We start from the raw sequence: 24,581 nt of genomic DNA on the forward strand, positions 1-24,581 counted from the left end.
GGTTGCAAGAGTCGGACATGGCTGGGTGATTAACTCTAGGTTTGAGGGACCAAAAAGTTCAGGCATTTCTTTGATTTATCAAGAAATGGTTCTCCTCCATAGGCCACTTATATTTCCCTAGCTACACAATAAAGGTTATAAACTGTATTTATATTAAGGTTACCTACAAGCACTGCTTTATTTTTTATGATTATCATGTTTCCTAGAGATAAAAGAGCAGGCAAGCCACTCAACAGCAGTATGGCAGCATTCAAGTTCAATAGAAGTTTTACTAGCACTCTGGTAGAAATATTCTTTCTGAACTAAGACCTCAAATCCAACATAGCTTAAGACTGTTAGCAGAGGAAGTTTAAATATCAAAATTGGAACACTGGGGGTGATGGTGAGAGAAACTAAATGTATTCCCATTCTTTGGTTCCTGGAATATGGGTTCTAGTTATTGGAGATACAGTTCCATATATTGGCTGTTGGTTTAGAGAATAAATTCTGGAGGTCAGCTTTCCAACTTAGTGAGGCCTCCCCAAACTGGCATCTAGACTCTCATTCCAATTTGATGGAGAAATTAAAAGCATTATAGACAATCAAAAGCTAAAATAATTCAGCACAACCAAACTAACTTTATAGCGAATGTTAAAGGAATTTCTCTAGGTAAAAAAGGCCAGAACTAGAAATAAGAAACTTATGAAATGAAAAAGCTCACCATTAATGACAAACATACAGTTAAGGTGGGAAATCAACCACACACAAAGCTAGTAGGGAGGTTAAAAGGCAGAAGTAGTAAAATTTTGTATATCCACAACAAGCAATTAAGGAATACACAAAAAATTAGACATAAAATCTGATATAAAAGTAGTAATCATGAAGGGCTGTGCTGTGCTTAGTTGCTCAATCATGTTCGACTCTTTGCAACTCCCTGAACTGTAGCCCACCAGGCGCCTCTCTCCACGGGGATTCTCCAGGCAAGAATACTGGAGTGGGTTGCCATGCCCTCCTCCAGGGGAACTTCCCAACCCAGGGATCAAATCCAGGTCTCCTGCATTATGGGCAGATTCTTTACCATGTGAACCACCAGAGAAGCCCAAGAATGCTGGGTGGGTAGCCTATCTCTTCTCCAGGGAAACTTCCTGACCCGGAATTGAACTGGGGTCTTTCTGCACTGCAGGCATTCTTTACCAGCTGAGCTTCCAGGGAAGCCCAATCATGTAGGAAGAGAAGTACATATGCAGGGTTTTAAAAATGCATTTGCAAGTAAGAGATCAGCAACTTCAAACAATTATATAAAAATACACACATACAGTAATATATACAATAGTATATATGTGCATGCGTGCTCAGTCCTATCTGACTCTTTGTGACCCCATGGACTGTAGCCCACCAGGCTCCTCTGTCCATGGGATTATCCCGGCAAGAATATACTGGAGTGAGTTGCCATTTCCTGCTCCAGGAGAACTTCCTGACTCAGGGATCAAACATGCATCTCCTGAGGCACCTGTATTGCAGGCAGATTCTTTACCCACTGAGTCACCTGGGAAGCAGTGTACAATAAATCCTACTATACAGTAAATCCTCTTAACCACAAACCAAAAATCTATAATAGATATACACATAAAAAGAAAAAAGAATCCAAACATAACACTGAAGATGGTCATCAAACCACAAAAGAACAAAAGAAGAAAATGGGTCAGGGGAAGATGACCTATAAAAACAAATGCAAAAATTAATAAATAGCAATAAGAACATGTATATCAATGATTACTTTAAATGCAAATATATTAAATGCTTGAACTAAAAGATATAGACTGACTGAATGGACACAAAAACAAGACATGTTGTATGCTGCCTAAAGAGGCTCACTTCAGGTCTAGGAACACATAAACACTGAAAGTGAGGGAATGGAAAAGATATTCCTTGAAAATGAAAATCAAAAGAAAGACAGACTAGCAATACTTAGACAAAATGACTTTAAAGACTGTTACAAAAAAAAAATACTATTACAATAGACAAAAGGACACTACATAATCATCAAAGGATCAATCCAAGAAGAAGATAAAACAATTGTAAATATATATACACCCAACATAGGAGCACCTCAATGTCTAAGGCAAATACTAACAGACATAAAAGGAGAAATTGGCAGTAACATAATAATAATGTGTGTGTGTTAGTTCCTCAGTTGTGTCCAACTCTTTGTGACCTCATGGACTCTACCCTGTCAGGCTCCCCTGTCCATGGAATTCTCCAGGCAAGAATACTGGAGTGGGTTGCCATTTCCTTCTCCAGAGGATCTTCCCAACCCAGGCATCGAACTCGGGTCTCCTATACTGCTGCTGCTGCTAAGTCACTTCAGTCGTGTCCGACTCTATGCGACCCCAGAGACGGCAGCCCACCAGGCTCCCCTGTCCCTGGGATTCTCCAGGCAAGAACACTGGAGTGGGTTGCCGTTTCCTTCTCCAATGCAGGAAAGTGAAAAGTGAAAGTGAAATCGCTCAGTCGTGTCCGACTCTTAGCGATCCCATGGACTGCCGCCCACCAGGCTCCTCTGTCCATGGGATTTTCCAGGCAAGAGTACTGGAGTGGGGACAGCCTAAAAGTTGTTAATTGCATCGGTCCCCTGTCCATTCTTCTGGATGTATATATGGTCCCAGGCACATAGGTTTGTAAGTGAACTCTGACATAACAATGTCACAAACAACACTACCTCGAGATCTGACTTTCAGTTTTTAGTGGAACAGCATTATCAGATCATTCACAGAAGGAAGATTCATCTTCCCCAAACATTATCATAATATTTGGGGATCCAGAGGTGTGGGATGGTCATGATCAATTAACTTCCCCCAATAGTGAAAAAAAAAGGGTGGGGGGCTTCCCTGGTGACTCAGACAGTAAAGAATCTGCCTGTAATGCAAGAGACCCAGGTTTGATCCCTGGGTTAAGAAGATCCCCTTGAGAATGGAATGGCAACTCAATCCAGTATCCTTGCCCAGAGAACTCCATGAACCGAGGTATAGTCCATGGGCTCTCAAAGAGTCAGGACATGACTGACCAAATAACACTTTCACTTTTTCACTTTCAATAGCAAAAATGGCCATGGTGGTGGCATTAACTCTTTCCTCTTGTAGTAAATGTGAAACTATAGATATGTGGTTATTACTGTAATAGTTATCTTCCCTGTGTAACAAATTAGCTCAAATTTAGCAACTTAGACAACACTTATTATCTCAGTTTCTGATTGTCGGTGGGGTGAGGGCAAGAAGGTGGTCAGGAATTGGGAGATGGCTTAACTAGGTGCCTCTAGTTCAGATTGTCTTACTGGTTTCGATGAAGGTGTTGGCCAGAACTGTAGTCATCTGAAGATTCATTTGGAGGAGGATTTGCTTCCACGCTCACTTACATGGCTGGTGACAAGCCTCAGAAGATCCACTTCCAGGCTCACTCAGAGATACAATTTCCTTGTCATATGGATCTCTCCACAGGGCCACTAATAACATGACTGGCTTACCTCAAAATCTCAGAAAGAGTGAGAAAGACAGTAAAACAGAATGAGCAAGTTGGAAGCCACAGTCTATTGGTAATTTAAACTTCAAAGTTAAATTCCACCATTTTTGAAGCTTTCTACTCATTAGAAGTGAATTATTTGGTTGAATCCAGACTCAGGGCTTCTCTGGTGGCTCAGCAGTGAAGAGTCTACCTGCAATGCAGGAGCCACAGGAGACAGGGGTTCCATCCCTATGTTGGAAAGATCCCCTGGAAAAGGGAATGGCAACCCACTCCAGTATTCTTGCCTGGGAAATCCCATGGACAGTGGAGCCTGGTGACTACAGTCCATGGCATCACAAAGAGTCAGACATGACTGAAGCAGCTTAGCATAAGCACAGGCTCAAGCAGAGGGAATTAAAAATGGGTATGAATATTGGTAGGTACCTGATACCTACTACAAACTGCCTTCTGAGAAATCCCCATAATATTGGGACCAGGGGTTTTGGTGACTGAGGTTTTGTATCAACCAATGTAAATAACAAGTAAATAAACTTGGATGGCAATCTAAACATCTCATCTTCTGCCGCATCACCAACAATGGACATGAATTTGGGCAAACTCAAGGCTTCCCTTGATGGCTCAGATGGCTCAGCTGGCTCCTGCCTGCAATGCAGGAGACCTGGGTTCGATCCCTGGGTTGGGAAGATCCCCTGAAGGAGGGCATGACAACTCCAGTATTCTCACCTGGAGAATTCTATGGACAGAGGAGCCTGGTGGGCTACAGTCCATGGGGTTGCAGAGTCTTGACAGGACTGAATGACTAAGCATATTGGGAGATAGTGAAGAACAGGGAAGCCTGGCATGCTGCAGTCCACAGGGTCACAAGGAGTCAGACATGACTTAGCGACTGGATAACAACAATAAACTTGGATGGCATGTTCTTAAAGACAGATAGATCTTTGGTCTATTTCTGAATGCCTCCACGTCTATCTTGGGGCAACATATTATAGCAGTTTTGGGGACTAGTTTTCTTTTTTTGTTTTTTGTTTTTTTTGGTTTTTACTTTTCTTTTTTTTTAAATTTTATTTTATTTTTAAACTTTACAATATTGTATTAGTTTTGCCAAATATCGAAATGAATCCGCCACAGGTATACCCGCGTTCCCCATCCTGAACCCTCCTCCCTCCTCCCTCCCCTACCCTTCCTCTGGGTCGTCCCAGTGCACCAGCCCCAAGCATCCAGTACCGTGCATCGAACCTGGACTGGCGACTCGTTTCATACATGATATTATACATGTTTCAATGCTATTCTCCCAAATCTCCCCACCCACTCCCTCTCCCACAGAGTCCATAAGACTGATCTATACATCGGTGTCTCTTTTGCTGTCTCGTACACAGGGTTATTGTTACCATCTTTCTAAATTCCATATATATGCGTTAGTATACTGTATTGGTGCTTTTCTTTCTGGCTTACTTCACTCTGTATAATAGGTTCCAGTTTCATCCATCTCATTAGAACTGATTCAAATGTATTCTTTTTAATGGCTGAGTAATACTCCATTGTGTATATGTACCACTGCTTTCTTATCCATTCATCTGCTGTTGGGCATCTAGGTTGCTTCCATGTCCTGGCTATTATAAACAGTGCTGCGATGAACATTGGGGTACACGTGTCTCTTTCCCTTCTGGTTTCCTCAGTGTGTATGCCCAGCAGTGGGATTCCTGGATCATAAGGCAGTTCTATTTCCAGTTTTTTAAGGAATCTCCACACTGTTCTCCATAGTGGCTGTACTAGTTTGCATTCCCACCAACAGTGTAAGAGGGTTCCCTTTTCTCCACACCCTCTCCAGCATTTATTGCTTGTAGACTTATGGATCGCAGCCATTCTGACTGGCGTGAAATGGTACCTCATAGTGGTTTTGATTTGCATTTCTCTGATAATGAGTGATGTTGAGCATCTTTTCATGTGTTTGTTAGCCATCTGTATGTCTTCTTTGGAGAAATGTCTATTTAGTTCTTTGGCCCATTTTTTGATTGGGTCATTTATTTTTCTGGAGTTGAGCTGTAGGAGTTGCTTGTATATTTTTGAGATTAGTTGTTTGTCCGTTGCTTCATTTGCTATTATTTTCTCCCATTCAGAAGGCTGTCGTTTCACCTTGCTAATAGTTTCCTTTGTTGTGCAGAAGCTTTTAAGTTTAATTAGGTCCCATTTGTTTATTTTTGCTTCTTTTCCAATATTCTGGGAGGTGGGTCATAGAGGATCCTGCTGTGATATATGTCGGAGAGTGTTTTGCCTATGTTCTCCTCTAGGAGTTTTATAGTTTCTGGTCTTACGTTTAGATCTTTAATCCATTTTGAGTTTATTTTTGTGTATGGTGTTAGAAAGTGTTCTAGTTTCATTCTTTTACAAGTGGTTGACCAGTTTTCCCAGCACCACTTGTTAAAGAGATTGTCTTTAATCCATTGTATATTCTTGCCTCCTTTGTCAAAGATAAGGTGTCCATATGTGCGTGGATTTATCTCTGGGCTTTCTATTTTGTTCCATTGATCAATATTTCTGTCTTTGTGCCAGTACCATACTGTCTTGATAACTGTGGCTTTGTAATAGAGCCTGAAGTTAGGTAGGTTGATTCCTCCAGTTCCATTCTTCTTTCTCAAGATCGCTTTGGCTATTCGAGGTTTTTTGTATTTCCATACAAATTGTGAAATTATTTGTTCTAGCTCTGTGAAGAATACCGTTGGTAGCTTGATAGGGATTGCATTGAATCTATAAATTGCTTTGGGTAGTATACTCATTTTCACTATATTGATTCTTCCAATCCATGAACATGGTATATTTCTCCATCTATTAGTGTCCTCTTTGATTTCTTTCACCAGTGTTTTATAGTTTTCTATATATAGGTCTTTAGTTTCTTTAGGTAGATATATTCCTAAGTATTTTGTTCTTTCCGTTGCAATGGTGAATGGAATTGTTTCCTTAATTTCTCTTTCAGTTTTCTCATTATTAGTGTATAGGAATGCAAGGGATTTCTGTGTGTTGATTTTATATCCTGCAACTTTACTATAGTCATTGATTAGTTCTAGTAATTTTCTGGTGGAGTCTTTAGGTTTTTCTATGTAAAGGATCATGTCATCTGCAAACAGTGAGAGTTTTACTTCTTCTTTTCCAATTTGGATTCCTTTTATTTCTTTTTCTGCTCTGATTGCTGTGGCCAAAACTTCCAAAACTATGTTGAATAGTAATGATGAAAGTGGGCACCCTCGTCTTGTTCCTGACTTTAGAGGAAATGCTTTCAATTTTTCACCACTGAGGATAATGTTTGCTGTGGGTTTGTCATATATAGCTTTTATTATGTTGAGGTATGTTCCTTCTATTCCTGCTTTCTGGAGAGTTTTTTATCATAAATGGGTGTTGAATTTTGTCAAAGGCTTTCTCTGCATCTATTGAGATAATCATATGGTTTTTATTTTTCAATTTGTTAATGTGGTGTATTACATTGATTGATTTGTGGATATTGAAGAATCCTTGCATCCCTGGGATAAAGCCCACTTGGTCACGGTGTATGATCTTTTTAATGTGTTGTTGGATTCTGATTGCTAGAATTTTGTTAAGGATTTTTGCATCTATGTTCATCAGTGATATTGGCCTGTAGTTTTCTTTTTTTGTGGGATCTTTGTCAGGTTTTGGTATTAGGGTGATGGCGGCCTCATAGAATGAGTTTGGAAGTTTACCTTCCTCTGCAATTTTCTGGAAGAGCTTGAGCAGGATAGGTGTTAGCTCTTCTCTAAATTTTTGGTAGAATTCAGCTGTGAAGCCGTCTGGACCTGGGCTTTTGTTTGCTGGAAGATTTTTGATTACAGTTTCAATTTCCGTGCTTGTGATGGGTCTGTTAAGATTTTCTATTTCTTCCTGGTCGAGTTTTGGAAAGTTGTACTTTTCTATGAATTTGTCCATTTCTTCCACGTTGTCCATTTTATTGGCATATAATTGTTGATAGTAGTCTCTTATGATGCTTTGTATTTCTGTGTTGTCTGTTGTGACCTCTCCATTTTTGTTTCTAATTTTATTGATTTGATTTTTCTCCCTTTGTTTCTTGATGAGTCTGGCTAATGGTTTGTCAATTTTATTTATCCTTTCAAAGAACCAGCTTTTGGCTTTGTTGATTTTTGCTATGGTCTCTTTTGTTTCTTTTGCATTTATTTCTGCCCTAATTTTTAAGATTTCTTTCTTTCTACTAACCCTGGGGTTCTTCATTTCTTCCTTTTCTAGTTGCTTTAGGTGTAGGGTTAGATTATTTATTTGGCTTTTTTCTTGTTTCTTGAGGTGTGCCTGTATTGCTATGAACTTTCCCCTTAGGACTGCTTTTAAAGTGTCCCACAGGTTTTGAGTTGTTATGTTTTCTTTTTCATTAGTTTCTATGCAAATTTTTATTTCTTTTTTGATTTCTTCTGTGATTTGTTGGTTATTCAGCAGCGTGTTGTTCAGCCTCCATATGTTGGAATTTTTAATAGTTTTTCTCCTGTAATTGAGATCTAATCTTACTGCATTGTGGTCAGAAAAGATGCTTGGAATGATTTCTATTTTTTTGAATTTACCAAGGCTAGCTTTATGGCCCAGGATGTGATCTATCCTGGAGAAGGTTCCATGTGCGCTTGAGAAAAAGGTGAAATTCATTGTTTTGGGATGAAATGTCCTATAGATATCAATTAGGTCTAACTGGTCTATTGTATCATTTAACGTTTGTGTTTCCTTGTTAATTTTCTGTTTAGTTGATCTATCCATAGGTGTGAGTGGGGTATTAAAGTCTCCCACTATTACTGTATTATTATTAATTTCTCCTTTCATACTTGTTAGCATTTGTCTTACATATTATGGTGCTCCGTGTTGGGTGCATATATATTTATAATTGTTATATCTTCTTCTTGGATTGATCCTTTGATCATTAGGTAGTGACCATCTTTGTCTCTTTTCATAGCCTTTGTTTTAAAGTCTATTTTATCTGATATAAGTATTGCTACTCCTGCTTTCTTTTGGTCCCTATTTGCATGGAAAATCTTTTTCCAGCCCTTCACTTTCAGTCTGTATGTGTCCCCTGTTTTGAGGTGGGTCTCTTGTAGACAACATATGTAGGGGTCTTGTTTTTGTATCCATTCAGCCAGTCTTTGTCTTTTGGTTGGGGCATTCAGCCATTTACATTTAAGGTAATTACTGATAGGTATGATTCCCTTGCCATTTACTTTATTGTTTTGGGTTCGAGTTTATACACTGCTTTTGTGTTTTCTGTCTAGAGAATATCCTTTAGTATTTGTTGGAGAGCTGGTTTGGTGGTGCTGAATTCTCTCAGCTTTTGCTTGTCTGAGAAGTTTTTGATTTCTCCTTCATATTTGAATGAGATCCTTGCTGGGTACAATAATCTGGGCTGTAGGTTATTTTCTTTCATTGCTTTAAGTATGTCTTGCCATTCCCTCCTGGCTTGAAGAGTTTCTATTGAAAGATCAGTTGTTATCCTAATGGGAATTCCCTTGTGTGTTATTTGTTGTTGTTCCCTTGCTGCTTTTAATATTTGTTCTTTGTGTTTGATCTTTGTTAATTTGATTAATATGTGTCTTGGGGTGTTTTGCCTTGGGTTTATCCTGTTTGGGACTCTCTGGGTTTCTTGGACTTGGGTGATTATTTCCTTCCCCATTTTAGGGAAGTTTTCAACTATTATCTCCTCAAGTATTTTCTCATGGTCTTTCTTTTTGTCTTCTTCTTCTGGAACCCCTATGATTCGGATGTTGTAGCGTTTAATATTGTCCTGGAGGTTTCTGAGATTGTCCTCATTTCTTTTAATTCGTTTTTCTTTTATCCTCTCTGGTTCATTTATTTCTACCATTCTATCTTCTAATTCACTAATCCTATCTTCTGCCTCTGTTATTCTACTATTTGTTGCCTCCAGAGTGTTTTTAATTTCATTTATTGCATTATTCATTTTATATTGACTCTCTTTTATTTCTTCTCGGTCCTTGTTAAACCTTTCTTGCATCTTCTCAATCTTTGTCTCCAAGCTATTTATCTGTGATTCCATTTTGATTTCAAGATTTTGGATCAATTTCACTATCATTATTCGGAATTCTTTATCAGGTAGATTCCCTATCTCTTCCTCTTTTGTTTGGTTTGGTGGGCTTTTATCCTGTTCCTTTGTCTGCTGGGTATTCCTCTGTCTCTTCATTTTGTTTAAATTGCTGAGTTTGGGGTGTCCTTTCTGTATTCTGGCAGTTTGTGGAGTTCTCTTTATTGTGGCGTTTCCTCGCTCTGTGTGGGTTTGTACAGGTGGCTTGTCAAGGTTTCTTGGTTAGGGAAGCTTGTATCAGTGTTCTGGTGAGTGGAGCTGTATTTCTTCTCCCTCCTTTCGAAGACTTGGGTTGCTTTTCTGGGTGCCTGACGTCCTCTGCCGGCATTCAGAAGTTGTTTTGTGGAATTTACTCGGCGTTTAAATGTTCTTCTGATGAATTTGTGGGGGAGAATGTGTTCTCCCCGTCCTACTCCTCTGCCATCTTAGCTCCTCCCCCCTGGGGACTAGATTTCTTGTAAGCTTGAAGACTGGATCTTCTCAAAGTTGCTAAGCCTAGCAAATTGAATCTAAAGTACTCCCTGGTCATTAGAAATGCATTGGCTGAGGAAGGCATGCAGTGCTCCCATGCCCCTCCCTGCAGAAGGCAGCAGAATGCCTTTCACCATTCACTAAGTAACAACTGTATCTCTGCTGAGGACTTGGGGAGCTGGGAACACACTGTATTATGTCTTGATTTTTCATATTTCCATATATGTGTGTGCTGCTGCTGCTGCTGTTTCGTTGCTAAGTCATGTCCAACTCTTTGTGATGCCATGGACTGTAGCTCACCAGGCTCCACTGTCCATGGGATTTCAATACTGGAGTGGGTTGCCATTTCCTTCTCTAGGGGATCTTCCCAACCCAGGGATGGAACCAGCATATATGGCATCTCCTGCTTGGCAGGTGGATTATTTACCACTGAGCCAACTGGGAAGCCTATGTATCTGTGTATCTTCTGCAATTGGGGAAAACAAACAAACAAACAAACTTTTGTATCTTGTGCCTGTTGGTTTATCTCAGCTTTATTCCTGGTGATACCCAAGTAGAAGTCAGGACTGCTAATATATGGCCCATACCCCCATCTAGCCTCATTACCTGCATTCTCTTTCAAGTACCCTGCATTCTACCTTCTCTGCTTATTTTCTATTTGGAAAATAGTTTGTCTTTTCATATCTTTGTGCTGAAGTGCATACCCTTCCCCCAGTTTGAAAAGCCTATCTTCCTTGGCCTCCCTTACACTCTATTTTCATTCCCTTTTCAAATAGGACTGTATACCACACTGCTAGGAGAAATATTTAAACAGTGAAGCCCAACATGAGTCCCCAGGCAGAATGCAGGAACTGAACAGAGAAGTGGACTTTGAGATATTAAGTATACTATCGGTGTAAAGAGTTCTTCAAAAAGCAAAATAAATTATGAATGCTAGAATTTGAATTATAACTCTGGTTTACTATTTTGTAACCTATACACCCTAATTTCATCTATAAAATATAGATGTAATAATGGTAGTTAAGTTCAGAGGGTTGTGAAAATTGAAAGAGATTTTTGAAAAATGTTTAGCACAGTGCTTGGAATATAACAGAGTTTCACAAATCTAACTAATCTTGGGCCTTTTGTTTTCCTTTTAGCATGCACTCTCTATTCTAACCCCTTAAGTATCCTCTGAGGATTTGAAGAAATGAAGACTCTTTAACCATTAGGCATCTGTCTCTCTCTGAAATCTGGAACACTCTAGGGACCAGAGCACAGATAAAAGTCTGTCTCTGGAGGAGTTACAGTGTTTGGCTGCTGGGTGGAGGCCAAGGGAAACTGGGGTGTCCAGGGGAAAAGAAGGATGATAGAGAATCTAAACGGGGAAGAGGGCCTCTAATGGGAGGTCTTTGAAAGAGACAGCACTCCTCACTATGCCTCTGTGTTGTTCATATTTGATCTTGTGTTGCTCCTTCTGATGGCTCCTGTATAAATCCCCCTTCTTTTGAGTGAAAGAAATATGGACCACCATAGGAAGTCAAATAGAGAAAACTCCAGGGATGTGAGTAGCTAACCTGGGGACTGGGTGTTGGGCTTGACAAAGTCTCAAAGCCAGGGTCACCCTAGAAAGGATATAAGCCTTCAGTGTGTTAGTCACTCAGTTGTGTTTGACTCTTTGCAAACCCAAGGACTGTAGCTCTCCAGGTTCCTCTGTCCACGAGATTCTCTAGGCAATAATATTGGAATGGGTTGCCATTTCCTTCTTCAGGGGATCTTCTTGACACAGGAATAGAACTCAGATCTCCTGCATTGTAGGCGGATTCTTTACTCTCTGAGCAACCAGAGAAGACCATGAGCCCTCAACCCAACTAAAAAGGGCTGGCCAGGACTAGTGGGTACTTCTTATACCAAGATCACATCTGGAAGTGATGGGACAATTAGGGAAGGAGAAAGAACAGGAATACATGACTACTTTGGTTCAAAACTGAGAGAGGAAGGGGTAAGTCTAACCTTGAGGTGATGGAGAGAGGGTTTTCAGGGACTAGGGGGGTTTGAGAGAATAGAAACTGAGCAGTAGGGCTGATTGGGAGCACGTGCTTTTGGTCATAGAGGGGAGGCATTGTTTATCATAAACACAAAGGTTCCATTCGACTGAATTATGCATTACTACTTTTACCTTTTGATGTTGTTCAGTCACTAAGTCCTGTCTGACTCTTTGCAACCCCATGGACTGTAACCTGCCCAGCTCCTCTGTGTATGGGATTTCCCAGGCAAGAATAGTGTAATGGATTGCCATTTCCTTCTCCTGGGGATCTTTTTGGACCAGGGATCGATCAAAGACTCCTCTCCTGCATTGGTGGGTAGATTCCTTATCACTGAGCCACTACAGAAGCATGCTTTTACCTTTAAGACAATTTTAATTTGAATTACTTCCCATCCTTTAAATAGGAATAAAAAAATCTTCATATACCCTATGATTTAGTTAAGTGACTTGTTTTAGTTTTTCTCTAGTAACTGACTTTCCAGATCTTCCTGTGAATGTCTCTACAACATTGAAGGCAGAGATAGGTTCTGGGCTGGAAATTGGCTAGACCTTCCTGAAGAATAGTGCACTTCAACAACCAGAAAGCAATTGTGTCTGTATATTGATCTGGGTAGTGGTCATGAGGATGTGTTTATGTGCTGACCTTATAAAACTTTATCAACTACACATCTTCTGTGCATTTTACAGTATGTATATCACATGCTGTGTGCTCAGTAAGTAGCTCAGTTGTGCCTGACTCTTTCAGACCCCATGCACTATAACCCACCAGGCTCCTCTCCATGAGAATTTTCCAGGCAAGAATACTGGAGTGAGTTGTCATTTCCTATTCCAGTGGATCTTCCCAACCCAGGGATTGAACCCACATCTCTTGCATCTCCTGCATTGGCAGGCAGATTTTTTACCACTGTGCCACCTGGGAAGACCATGTATATCATATTTAAAAAACTTAACCAATATTAGAGACCAAGCAGTAATGTTAAGTGTTTGGATAGGTCAAGTAAAATAAAGACTGAAAAGAAAACACTGGATTGCCAATATGTCATTGATGGAGATGACTGCTGAACTTAGCAAGAAAAATTTCAGTAACAGTAGATTGAAGAATAAAAAAAAGACCAACCAAATCAATTGTCCTGTCACTTGAAAGGACTAATAAGGTATGTAAACATCTAGCAGTGCTAATCAAGAAAAGGAATGAGGGGGAGATAAATCTCTCAAAAGAATGAAAGGTATGACTATAATTTGAAAGATGGGCAAATACTAGCTCAGGCTGCCCATAGAAGAAAGGAAGATTTATACAGAGCAGAGATGCAGAGAGGAAGACCTTGGATGAGAGGTGAGTTAGTTCAGTTCAGTCGCTCAGTCATGTCCGACTCTTTGCGACCCCATGAATCACAGCACGCCAGGCCTCCCTGTCCATCACCAACTCCTGGAGTTCACCCAGACTCACGTCCATCGAGTCAGTGATGCCATCCAGCCATCTCATCCTCTGTCGTCCCCTTCTACTCTTGCCCCCAATCCCTCCCAGCATCAGAGTCTTTTCCAATGAGTCAACTCTTCGCATGAGGTGGCCAAAGTACTGGAGTTTCAGTTTTAGCATCATTCCTTCCAAAGAAATCTCAGGGCTGATCTCCTTCAGAATGGACTGGTTGGATCTCCTTGCAGTCCAAGGGACTCTCAAGAGTCTTCTCCAACACCACAGTTCAAAAACATCCATTCTTCAGTGCTCAGCCTTCTTCACAGTCCAACTCTCACATTCATACATGACCACAGGAAAAACCATAGCCTTGACTAGATGAACTTTGTCGGCAAAGTAATGTCTCTGCTTTTGAATATGCTGACTAGGTTGGTCATAACTTTCCTTCCAAGGAATAAGCGTCTTTTAATTTCATGGCTGCAATCACCATCTGCAGTGATTTTGGAGCCCCCAAAAATAAAGTCTGACACTGTTTCCACTGTTTCCCCATCTATTTCCCATGAAGTGATGGGACTGGAGGTGAGTTAAGGGAGGAAGAATTCTGGTTCCTCAAACTCTTTTTTGATTCTTTGAGGAATGATGCTCAACCTTGAGTTTGTGGCATCCAGGAAACACACAGCAATCTTAAAGATATCCTGAAAAACTTTTTTTTTTTTAAACTCTGCATTATTTTTCTACTTTGAAAAGCTTTCCCTTCTCCTCTCATGATCTATCACTGAAGATGTTTCACCCAGTGGCTAGACACAGCAAGGCTCTCTGATCATGAAACATAGCTCACTACATCATTCTGTTTCATTATAAGGCATTTCTTATGTTCAGGGTTTTAGTTTGTTTGTCTGTTTAAACAAAGACCACAATTTGCAATCACATCCCAGAAATGTGGCTTTTTAAGAAACTTCAGAGGTCTCTCATCAAGGCTGCTGTTGGCACCTCAGTGTGGAATCAGTTAGTGGTAGGCACTCTAGGGGATAAATGGAAGGGTAACATATATTTATGTGTTACCTGGTTAGACTTGAGAACCAGGTAAGTGATTGTCTAAGGAAATATAATTTTAGTTGCTTCGTTGTGTCTGACCCTTTGTGACCTCATGGACTGTAACCTGCCAGGTTCCTCTGTCTATGAGATTTACCCCTTCTCTAGGGGATCTTCCTGACCCAGGGATCAAACCTGGGTCTCCTACATTGCAGGTGGATTCTTTACTGTCTAACCCATGAGGGAAGCCCAATGCTCGTTTAGTGCTTGGCTAAAAAAGAAAATGGTACAGTAGCTGATTGAATTCTGAAACCAGTACTCCATCAATCTTACCTACTCAAATCTTTAGGGAGAAGCCAGTCTGATGAGAAATCCAAGAAGGGTCAAGAATCCAAAATCACTGCAGATGGTGACTGCAGCCATGAAATTAAAAGACACATACTCCTTGGAATAAAAGCTATATGACAAACCTAGATAGCGTATTAAAAAGCAGAGACATTACTTTGCCAACAAAGGTCCATCTAGTCAAAGCTATGGTTTTTCCAATAGTCATGTATGGATGTGAGAGTTGGACCATAAAGAAGGCTGAGCACCGAAGAATTGATGCTTTCAAATTGTGGTTCTGGAAAAGACTCTTGAGAGTCTCTTGGACTGCAAGGATGTCAAACCAGTCAATCCTAAAGGAAATCAACCCTGAATATTCATTGGAAGGACTGATGCTGAAGTTGAAGCTCCAATACTTTGGCTACCTGATGTGAAGAGCTGACTTGTTAGAAAAGACCCCGATGCTGGGAAAGATAGAAAGCAGGAGAAGAAGGAGATGACAGAGAACAAGATGGTTGGATGCCATCACTGACTCGATGGACATGAGTTTGAGCAAGCTTTGGGAGTTGGTGATGGACAAGGAGGCCTGGCATGCTGCAGTCCATGGGGTTGCAAACAGTGGGACATGACTGAGAGACTGAACAACAACAAGTGAAGACAGTGTCCAGGATATGGAAAGTTCTTAGCCTATATGCCCCTGACTGAGGGGAGGGATAGGAGGTGAATGATAATAGTTGGCTAGTGTTCAGGATTAGCAAATAAGCACTCTTCATATGAGATTGCCTGGAAACCCAGGAAAGAGTTCTGGGCCTATAAATGACTATTGTAAAGTCAACATACTCACACAATTGGTGTGGTAAACCACTAGCTTAATGTCTTGAGAGATGCAATATTAGGGCATTGAGAGGTTGAGGAAGGAAAAGATATAAAATGTTACATGTTCAATCTCAAAAAGTTTCACACAACAATTATTAAATATTAGGAACTGAACATAAAAAAGTAAAACAAAAAACCTTTCTTTTGTTTCTGTTTCATCCATCCATCCATTCAACCGTTTGCTATAATGAGTACATATATCTTCTTTTAATGGACCTGTACACAACAGCTGTGGGTCACACTCTTGGCATAAGGGATAAGGCCATGAACAAGACATACATGACTGAATATAAGAAAATCACAGGTAGAGTACTTAAAAGGTCAATTTAGGTCCCTCTGAGGTCAGCATGGATAAGTCCCTCTATGTAACTTAGGTTTAGCATGGGATGGGTCAGGAAGTAGAGAAGATTTCCCAAAGGATGTAACTTAAGATCTTTGAACACTGATAGAAATTAGTAAGGCAAAGAATACTGAGAATTATGGAAGGTAGAGCAGGAAAACTTTGTCACATGTCATTTCCTTAAACCTGCGGCCCACTGAGTTGAGAATAACATCAGGCCCTTTTAACACCGGAGCTGGGAACACATCTTACAGGATTGTATCCTTTTCTTACCTAATTTTATACATTAACAGGAAAGCAGTCTCATCTGTGATGCTGGGGTTACCCTACAACCATACAACGGAAGCCCCTGCCACCTTCATCCTGGTGGGTATCCCAGGTTTGCAGTCTTCACATCTTTGGCTGGCTGTCTCACTGAGCATCATGTATACCACAGCCCTGTTAGCAAACACCCTCATAGTGACTATCATCTGGATGGATTCCACTCTACAGGAGCCCATGTACTGCTTCCTGTGTGTTCTGGCTGCCGTGGACATGGTGATGGCCTCCTCGGTGGTGCCCAAGATGGTGAGCATCTTCTCCTCAGGAGACAACACCATCAGCTTTAATGCTTGTTTCACTCAGATGTATCTTGTCCATGCAGCCACAGCTGTGGAGTCGGGGCTGCTGCTGGCCATGGCTTTTGACCGCTATGTGGCCATCTGTAAGCCCCTACACTATAAGAGAATTCTCACACCTCGAGTGATGCTGGAAATGACTGTGACCATCACCATCAGAGCGACTGTATTCATGACTCCCCTGAGCTGGATGGTGAGTCATCTGCCCTTCTGTGGCTCCAACGTGGTTCTCCATTCCTACTGTGAGCACATAGCTGTGGCCAAGTTGGCTTGTGCTGACCCCAGGCCCAGTAGTCTTTATAGCCTGATTGTTTCCTCCATTATTGTGGGTTCTGATGTGGCCTTTATTGCTGCCTCCTATATCCTGATTCTCCAGGCAGTATTCAGTCTCTCCTCAAAGAATGCTCAGTTGAAAGCATTAAGCACATGTGGCTCCCATGTGGGGGTTATGGCTCTGTACTACCTGCCTGGGATGGCATCCATCTATGTGGCCTGGCTGGGGGAGGACGTAGCGCCTTTGTGCACCCAAGTGCTGTTAGCTGACTTGTATCTGATCATCCCGCCATCTTTGAACCCCATCATCTATGGCCTAAGGACGAAGCAAATACGGAAGCGAACATGGGGCCTGCTGATTCACCATCTCTTTAACCACTCCAACTTGGGCTCAGGAATTCAGGCCCTTGAGCAAACCAGACAACTTCAAAGACGCCCTAGCTAACCTGGACAGTTTGGTTCACCTGATGCCATACAAAGTCTAAGTAAAGAAGCTGTAAAGTTTAACTTTACCTAACTATTCAATCTCTAGCAAAGATGTCAATGAAATGATTTATTTTCTGATGAATATAATGGTTTGAATAAACTAGTATTTGAATCAGAGATAAGTCTGGGCAGGCAATATAGATTTGTGATTTTTCTTTCCTTAGATTTTGACCTACATTTCCAATTTAATATCCTACCAGACCCTCTGCAGAAGAAACCAACTGTTGGGTCTGCAATGTCTGACTGATTTTCTCACAACTGTTTTCCTTATAAGATTATATGGAAGCAACTGTTAATATATAATACACTGACCTCTGGATCACTGATAAATCCACTCAACTTGGATCCTGTGCTCATATCAGGAACAGAGTCTGTCTCCAGTCAAAATGGATTCCAGCTTCTGAGGAGATGTAAACTTGGAATCACTGATGATGGCCATTTTCTAACACATGTACTTGGAAAGTGAAATCTGTTCAAAAATTGGTTCTTTGGTTCCAATTCATTTCGAACACACAAGTACATCCCTGCTATTCAGTACTATAAGATGTACCTCTGTTTCCTATGTACCTAGTATTGTTCAGGAAGTTGGAATGGTGTACTAATCACCAACTTTTTGTTTGTAAGCAATGGAAGCTAAGGCAATGTGAGTTTGCTTTTAGTTTATCCTTTCAGAAAGTCTTAATTCCTATAGTTAGTGCATTGGAGAAGGAAATGGCAACCCACTCCAGTGTTCCTGCCTGGAGAATCCCAGGGACGGGAGAGCCTGGTGGGCTGCCATCTATGGGGTCGCACAGAGTTGGACATGACTGAAATGACTTAGTATAGCATAGTCAGTACATCTTAAAGAGAAAGGGATTTCATATGTAGGAGATACAATACATATATTTGACTCTGGTGTATTTGAAAATCTTAATAAACTATAGTTTCCAAATAAGTGTTGGTAGCAAGTTACTGTATCTTAATATTTCCTTTGTACTGATGGGGAAACAATGCTAATTATAAAGTGCATGGAAGATTAAATTTCAAAATGAGCACATAAAACAATACCTTACATACATACTGTGCATACTTTAAAATATACCCAATAATTTCTAATTTCATAATTTTAAGGGGTAGTCATAGGTACTGTTGATATTATATATTCCTGTGTAGATAAGCATGTACAAAGTAATTGTTCCAAAGAGATCTGATGCTCAACCACCTAGCAGCCACAGATTTCCCTAATATTGCTATTATTTACTTGCTTAGAATATATTCTATTTCTGAAAATGAAACAAGTAGGAATCAATCTCTAAAAATCAGATAAACTTATTTGGGGCCTTGTTTTCTTTTCAGAATATGTGTTATATTCCTTATTAGTTATCCTCTGAGGACATGAAACAAAGTCTCTTCCACTAAGCACCTGTCTCTCCCTACAATCTGGAAAGCTCCCTTGGGGCAGAGAACAGGGAAAAATCAGTCTCTGGAGGAGTTATAGGGTTTGTCCGCTGGGCAGAGGTCAAGGGAAGCTGGGGTGTCCAGGGGAAAAGCAGGGAGATAGAGAATCTGAAGGGAAAGAGGGCTCCCAATGGGAGGGCTCTGAAAGTGACAACACTCCTCATTGTGCCTCCACGTTGTTCATATTTGATTGTGTGTTGCTCCTCCTGTATAAATCCCCCTTCTTTTGGGTGAAAGAAACGTGGCCTGCCAGAGGAAGTCAAATAGAGACAACTCCAGGGATGTGAGTAACTAACCTGGGGACTGGGTGTTGGGCTTGATGAAGTCTCAAAGCCAGCGTCACCCTAGAAAGGAGGATATAAGCAACTCCACTACAAAGGGCTGGACAGGTCCCATGGGTACTGCTGATACCAAGATCACATTCTGGAAATCATGGGACAACTGGGGAGATAAAAGGAACAGGATATATATGATTATTTTGGTTCAAAGCTGAGAGAAGAAGGAGTAAGTCTAACCTTGGAATGAAGGAGAGAGGGTTTTCAGGGACTAGGGGGAGTTGAGAGAATAGAAACTGAGCAGTAGGACTGATTGGGAGCATGTGCTTTTGGTCATAGAGGGGAGACACTGATTTATCATGAACACAAAGGCTCCATTTGACTGAATTACAGATTACTACTTTTACCTTTAAGACAATTTTCATTTGAATTGAGTATTTCCCATCCTTTAATAGAAATAAAATATCCTGACATATCCTATGATTGTCTTATTAAGTGTCTTGTCTAAGCTTTTCTTTTTTTCCCTAAACTTTCTTCCTTTTATTCTTAAAATTTTTAGTATAAATTTATTTATTTTAATTGGAGGTTAATTACTTTACATTTCTTTAGTATTGGCTCTCCAGCTCTTCAAGTGAATGTCTCTGCAGGGTTGAAGGCAGAGGCAGATTGTGGTCTGGAAATGTTTTAGGAGAGCTTGGCTAGAGCTTTCTCAAGAAGAATGCACCTCAAGAACCAGGAAGCAATTGTATTTCTTGATCTTGGTAGTGGCCATGAGGGTGTGTTCATGTTCTCACAAATAAAACTTAGACTGTCCATTTTACCATATGGATGCTATATTTCAATAAAAAGTTAGCCAAAAAATAAAGAAGCAAGCAACAGTGTTAAATGTTCTGGATAGGTCAAGTAAAATAAAGACTGAAAACACTGGACTGGCAACATGTCACTGATGGAGGTAATTGTTGGTCTTAGCAAATTTTTTTTCAGTAGCAGCAGACTGAAGAGTAAGATAGTAATACTTATAAACAGACCCACCAAATCAAATGTTCTGCCAATGGACCAGACTATTAAGACATATAAATCTCTAGCACTACTAAGCAAGAAGAAAAAGGAATGAGGGAACTAAAACCTCACAGAAATGAAAGGTATGACCTGCGACAACTTGCCAAGGCTAGAGAGGAGGGATGGGCAGGCACTAGATGAGACTTCTCTCAGAAGAAAGGTAGATTTATACAGGGGGATCCAGAGAGGAAGATCCTGGATCAGAGGTAAACAGCAGGAAGAGCCATTCTGATTCCTCAGATCCTCTTCAACTCTTTAAGGAAAGATGCTCAATCTTGGCTTTATGGCATCCAGGCCACACATAGCAGTCTTAAGAGTACCCTGAATAATTTTCTTTTCACTCTACACTATTGTTCTACTTTAAAAAGCTTTCCTTTATCTTCTCATGCTCTATCATTGAAGATGTCTCACCCAGTGGTTATATGCAGTTAGGTTCTCTGACTATAAAACAGAGCTCATTACTTTATTTAGTCTATTCCATTATAAGGCATTTCTTATGTTTAGGGGTTTTTTTTTGTTTGTTTGTTTCAATAAAGACCATGGTTTTCAATTATATCCCATAAGCTTGGCTTTTTAGAAAACTTCTGAGGACTCTCATCAAGGTTTCTGTTGGTACCTGGGTGTGGAGTCAATTAGTGGTAGGCTCTCCAGGGGGTAACTGGAAGGGACAAATGTGTGTTGCCTGATTAGCACTGAGAACCAGGTAAGTGTTGGTCTAGTGCTTGGCTACTGCCATTGATGGGATTCTGAAGTCAGTTCTCCATCAATCTTACCTATTCAACTTTTTTAGGGAGGAGCCAGAAGTGATGAGAAATCCAAGAATGATCAAGTGAAGACAATGTCCAAGGATCTGGAAAGTTCTTAGCCTTTAGCCCCTGACTGAAGTGAGGGACAGGAGGTGATAACTAACCACTGGCTAGTCTGGAGGCTTGACAAATACACACTCTTTATTTAAGGTTGCCCGGACACCTGGGAAAGAGTTTTTGGCTTTATGTGAGTACTGTAAAGTCCAATAGTCACACAATCAGTGTCGTGACCCACTAGCCTGAGGCTCTGAGAGATGTAGTATTAGGGTAGTGAGAGTTTCAGGAAGGAGAAGATGAAAAACATTACATGTTAAATCTAGGAAGTTCATTGATTCATTCAACAATGATTATATATTAGGAACGGAGCATACAGAAATAAAAGAAACATTCTTTCCTCTGATTTTTCATTCATTCAACTTTTTGCTATAATGAGCACACGTATTCTCTCTTAATGGACTTGTGCACAACACATCTGGGTCACACACTTGGTATAATTTATAAGGCCATGAACAAGATACACATGATTGAATACAATAGTCACATGTATGATACTGGAATGATCAGTTTAGGTCCCTCAGAGGTAAGCACAGATGAGAGCCCATAAAAGCTCTGAAGCTACCTAACTTAGTTTTGTCATGAGATGGGGCAGAAAGTAGAGAAGACTTCCCAAGGGATGTAACTCAAGATCTTTGAATAGTGATAGAAATTCGTAAGGCAAAGAATACTGAGAATGATGGAAGGTGGAGCAGGAAAACTTTGTCACATGTCAGTTCCTTAAACCTGCGGCCCACTGAGTTGAGAATAACATCAGGCCCTTTTAACACCAGAGCTGGGAACACATCTTACAGGATTGTATCCTTTTCTTACCTAATTTTATACATTAACAGGAAAGCAGTCTCATCTGTGATGCTGGGGTTACCCTACAACCATACAACGGAAGCCCCTGCCACCTTCATCCTGGTGGGTATCCCAGGTTTGCAGTCTTCACATCTTTGGCTGGCTGTCTCACTGAGCATCATGTATACCACAGCCCTGTCAGCAAACACCCTCATAGTGACTATCATCTGGATGGATTCCACTCTACAGGAGCCCATGTACTGCTTCCTGTGTGTTCTGGCTGCCGTGGACATGGTTATGGCCTCCTCAGTGGTGCCCAAGATGGTGAGCATCTTCTCCTCAGGAGACAACTCCATCAGCTTTAATGCTTGTTTCACTCAGATGTATTTTGTCCATGCAGCCACAGCTGTGGAGACAGGGCTGCTGCTGGCCATGGCTTTTGACCGCTATGTGGCCATCTGTAAGCCCCTACACTATAAAAGAATTCTCACACCTCGAGTGATGCTGGGAATAAGTGTGACTATCACCATCAGAGCGACTGTATTCATGACTCCCCTGAGCTGGATGGTGAGTCATCTGCCCTTCTGTGGCTCCAACATGGTTCTCCATTCCTACTGTGAGCACATAGCTGTGGCCAAGTTGGCTTGTGCCGACCCCAGGCCCAGTAGTCTCTACAGTCTGATTGGTACCTCCATTATTGTGGGTTCTGATGTGGCCTTTATTGCTGCCTCCTATATCCTGATTCTCCAGGCAGTATTCAGTCTCTCCTCAAAGAATGCTCAGTTAAAAGCATTAAGTACGTGTGGCTCCCATGTGGGGGTTATGGCTCTGTACTACCTACCTGGGATGGCATCCATCTATGTGCCTTGGCTAGGGAAAGACATAATGCCTGTGCACATCCAAGTGCTGTTAGCTGACTTGTATCTGATCATCCCACCTACCTTAAACCCCATCATCTATGGCCTGAGGATAAAGCAAATACGAAATCGAACATGGAGCTTGCTGATGCACTGCCTCTTTAAACACTCCAACTTGGGTTCATGAATAGAAGTCTCTTCAGACTTTGAGCATTTTAGCCAATCCAAAGATGCTTTAGTTCACCTGGATGGTCTAGTTCACCTGGCACTATATAAGTTCTAAGAGAAAGCTATAAGGATATCTTTGCCTCAGTTCAGTTCAGTACAGTTGCTCAGTCCTGTCCAGCTCTTTGCAACCCCATGGACTGTAGCATGCCAGGCCTCTCTGTCCATCCCCAGCTCCTGGAGCCTGCTCAAACTCATGTCTATCTAGTTTGGTTGGATGGTGATGCCATCCAACCATCTCATTCTCTGTCGTCCCCTTCTTTTTCTGCCCTCAGTCCTTCCCAGCATTAGGGTCTTTTCAAATGAGTCAGTTCTTCACAAAGTGGTGGTCAAAGTGGTGGAATTTCAGCTTCAACTTCAGTCCTTCCAATAAATATTCAACTAATTTCCTTTAGGGTGGACTGGTTGGATCTCCTTACAGTCCAAGGAACTGTCAAGAGTCTTCTCCAACTTCACAGTTCAAAAGCATCAATTCTTCTGCGCTCAGCTTTCTTTATAGTCCAACTCTCACATCCGTACATGACTACTGGAAAAACCATAGCTTTGACTAGATGGACCTTTGTTGGCAAAGTAATGTTTCTGCTTTTTTAATATGCTGTATAGGTTGGCCATAACGTTTCTTCCAACGAGTAAGCGTCTTTTTATTTCATGGCTGCAGTGACCATTTGCAGTGATTTTGGAGGCCCCCCCACCCCACCAAAAAAGTCAGTCACTGTTTCCACTGTTTCCCCATCTATTTGCCATGAAGTGATGTGACCAGATACCATAATCTTAGTTTTCTGAATGTTCAGCTTTAAGCCACTTTTTCACTCTCCTCTTTCACTTTCATCAAGAGGTTCTTTAGTTCTTTGTCGCTTTCTGCCGTAAAGGTGATATCATCTGCATATCTGAGGTTATGGATATTTCTCCCAGCAATCTTGATTCCAGCTTGTGCTTCATCTGGCCTAGTGTTTCTCATGATGTACTCTGCATATAAGTTAAAAAAGCAAGGTGACAATATACAGCCTTGACATACTTCTTTCCCGATTTGGAACCAGTCTGCTGTTTAATGTCCAGTTCTAACTGTTGCTTCCTGACCTGCATACAGATATCTTAAGAGGCATGCAAGGTGGTCTGATATTCCCATCTCTTTAAGAATTTTCCACAGTTTGTTGTGATCCACACAGTCAAAGGCTTTGACATAGTCAATAAAGCAGAGATCTATGTTTTTCTCTTGCTTTTTTGATGATCTAATGGATGTTGGCAATTTGATCTCTAGTTCCTCTGCCTTTTCTAAATCCAGCTTGAACATCTGGAAGTTCATGGCTCATGTCTGCTGAAGCCTGGCTTGAAGAATTTTAAGCTTTTACTAGTGTGTGAGATGAGTACAATTGTGTAGTAGTTCGAGCTTTCTTTGGCATTGCCTTTCTTTGGGATTGGAATGAAAACTTATCATTTCCAGTCCTGTGGCCACTGCTGAGTTTTCCAAATTTGCTGGCATATTGAGTGCAGCACATTCACAGCATCATCTTTCAGGATTTGAAATAACTCAACTGGAATTCCATCACCTTCACTAGCTTTGTTCGTAGTGATGCTTCCTAAGGTCCACTTGACTTCACATTCCAGGATGTCTGGCTCTAGGTGAGTGATCATACAGT

The 24,581-nt window shown here is 41.0% G+C and overlaps 2 protein-coding genes across 2 annotated transcripts; both read left to right on the forward strand.

Moving 5' to 3' along the window:
• Window positions 1-16,384: 16,384 nt before the first annotated feature.
• Window positions 16,385-17,407, forward strand: LOC102266260 (olfactory receptor 52I1). The gene has a single exon (XM_005910569.2). The coding sequence runs from the start codon at window positions 16,385-16,387 to the stop codon at window positions 17,405-17,407; it is 1,023 nt and encodes a 340-aa protein (XP_005910631.2).
• Window positions 17,408-21,931: 4,524 nt separating this feature from the next.
• On the forward strand, window positions 21,932-22,906 carry LOC102265971 (olfactory receptor 52I2-like). The gene has a single exon (XM_014483238.2). The coding sequence runs from the start codon at window positions 21,932-21,934 to the stop codon at window positions 22,904-22,906; it is 975 nt and encodes a 324-aa protein (XP_014338724.2).
• Window positions 22,907-24,581: the final 1,675 nt, after the last annotated feature.

The sequence above is a fragment of the Bos mutus genome, chromosome 15, assembly GCF_027580195.1.
Source record: "Bos mutus isolate GX-2022 chromosome 15, NWIPB_WYAK_1.1, whole genome shotgun sequence".
Lineage (NCBI taxonomy): Eukaryota > Metazoa > Chordata > Mammalia > Artiodactyla > Bovidae > Bos > Bos mutus.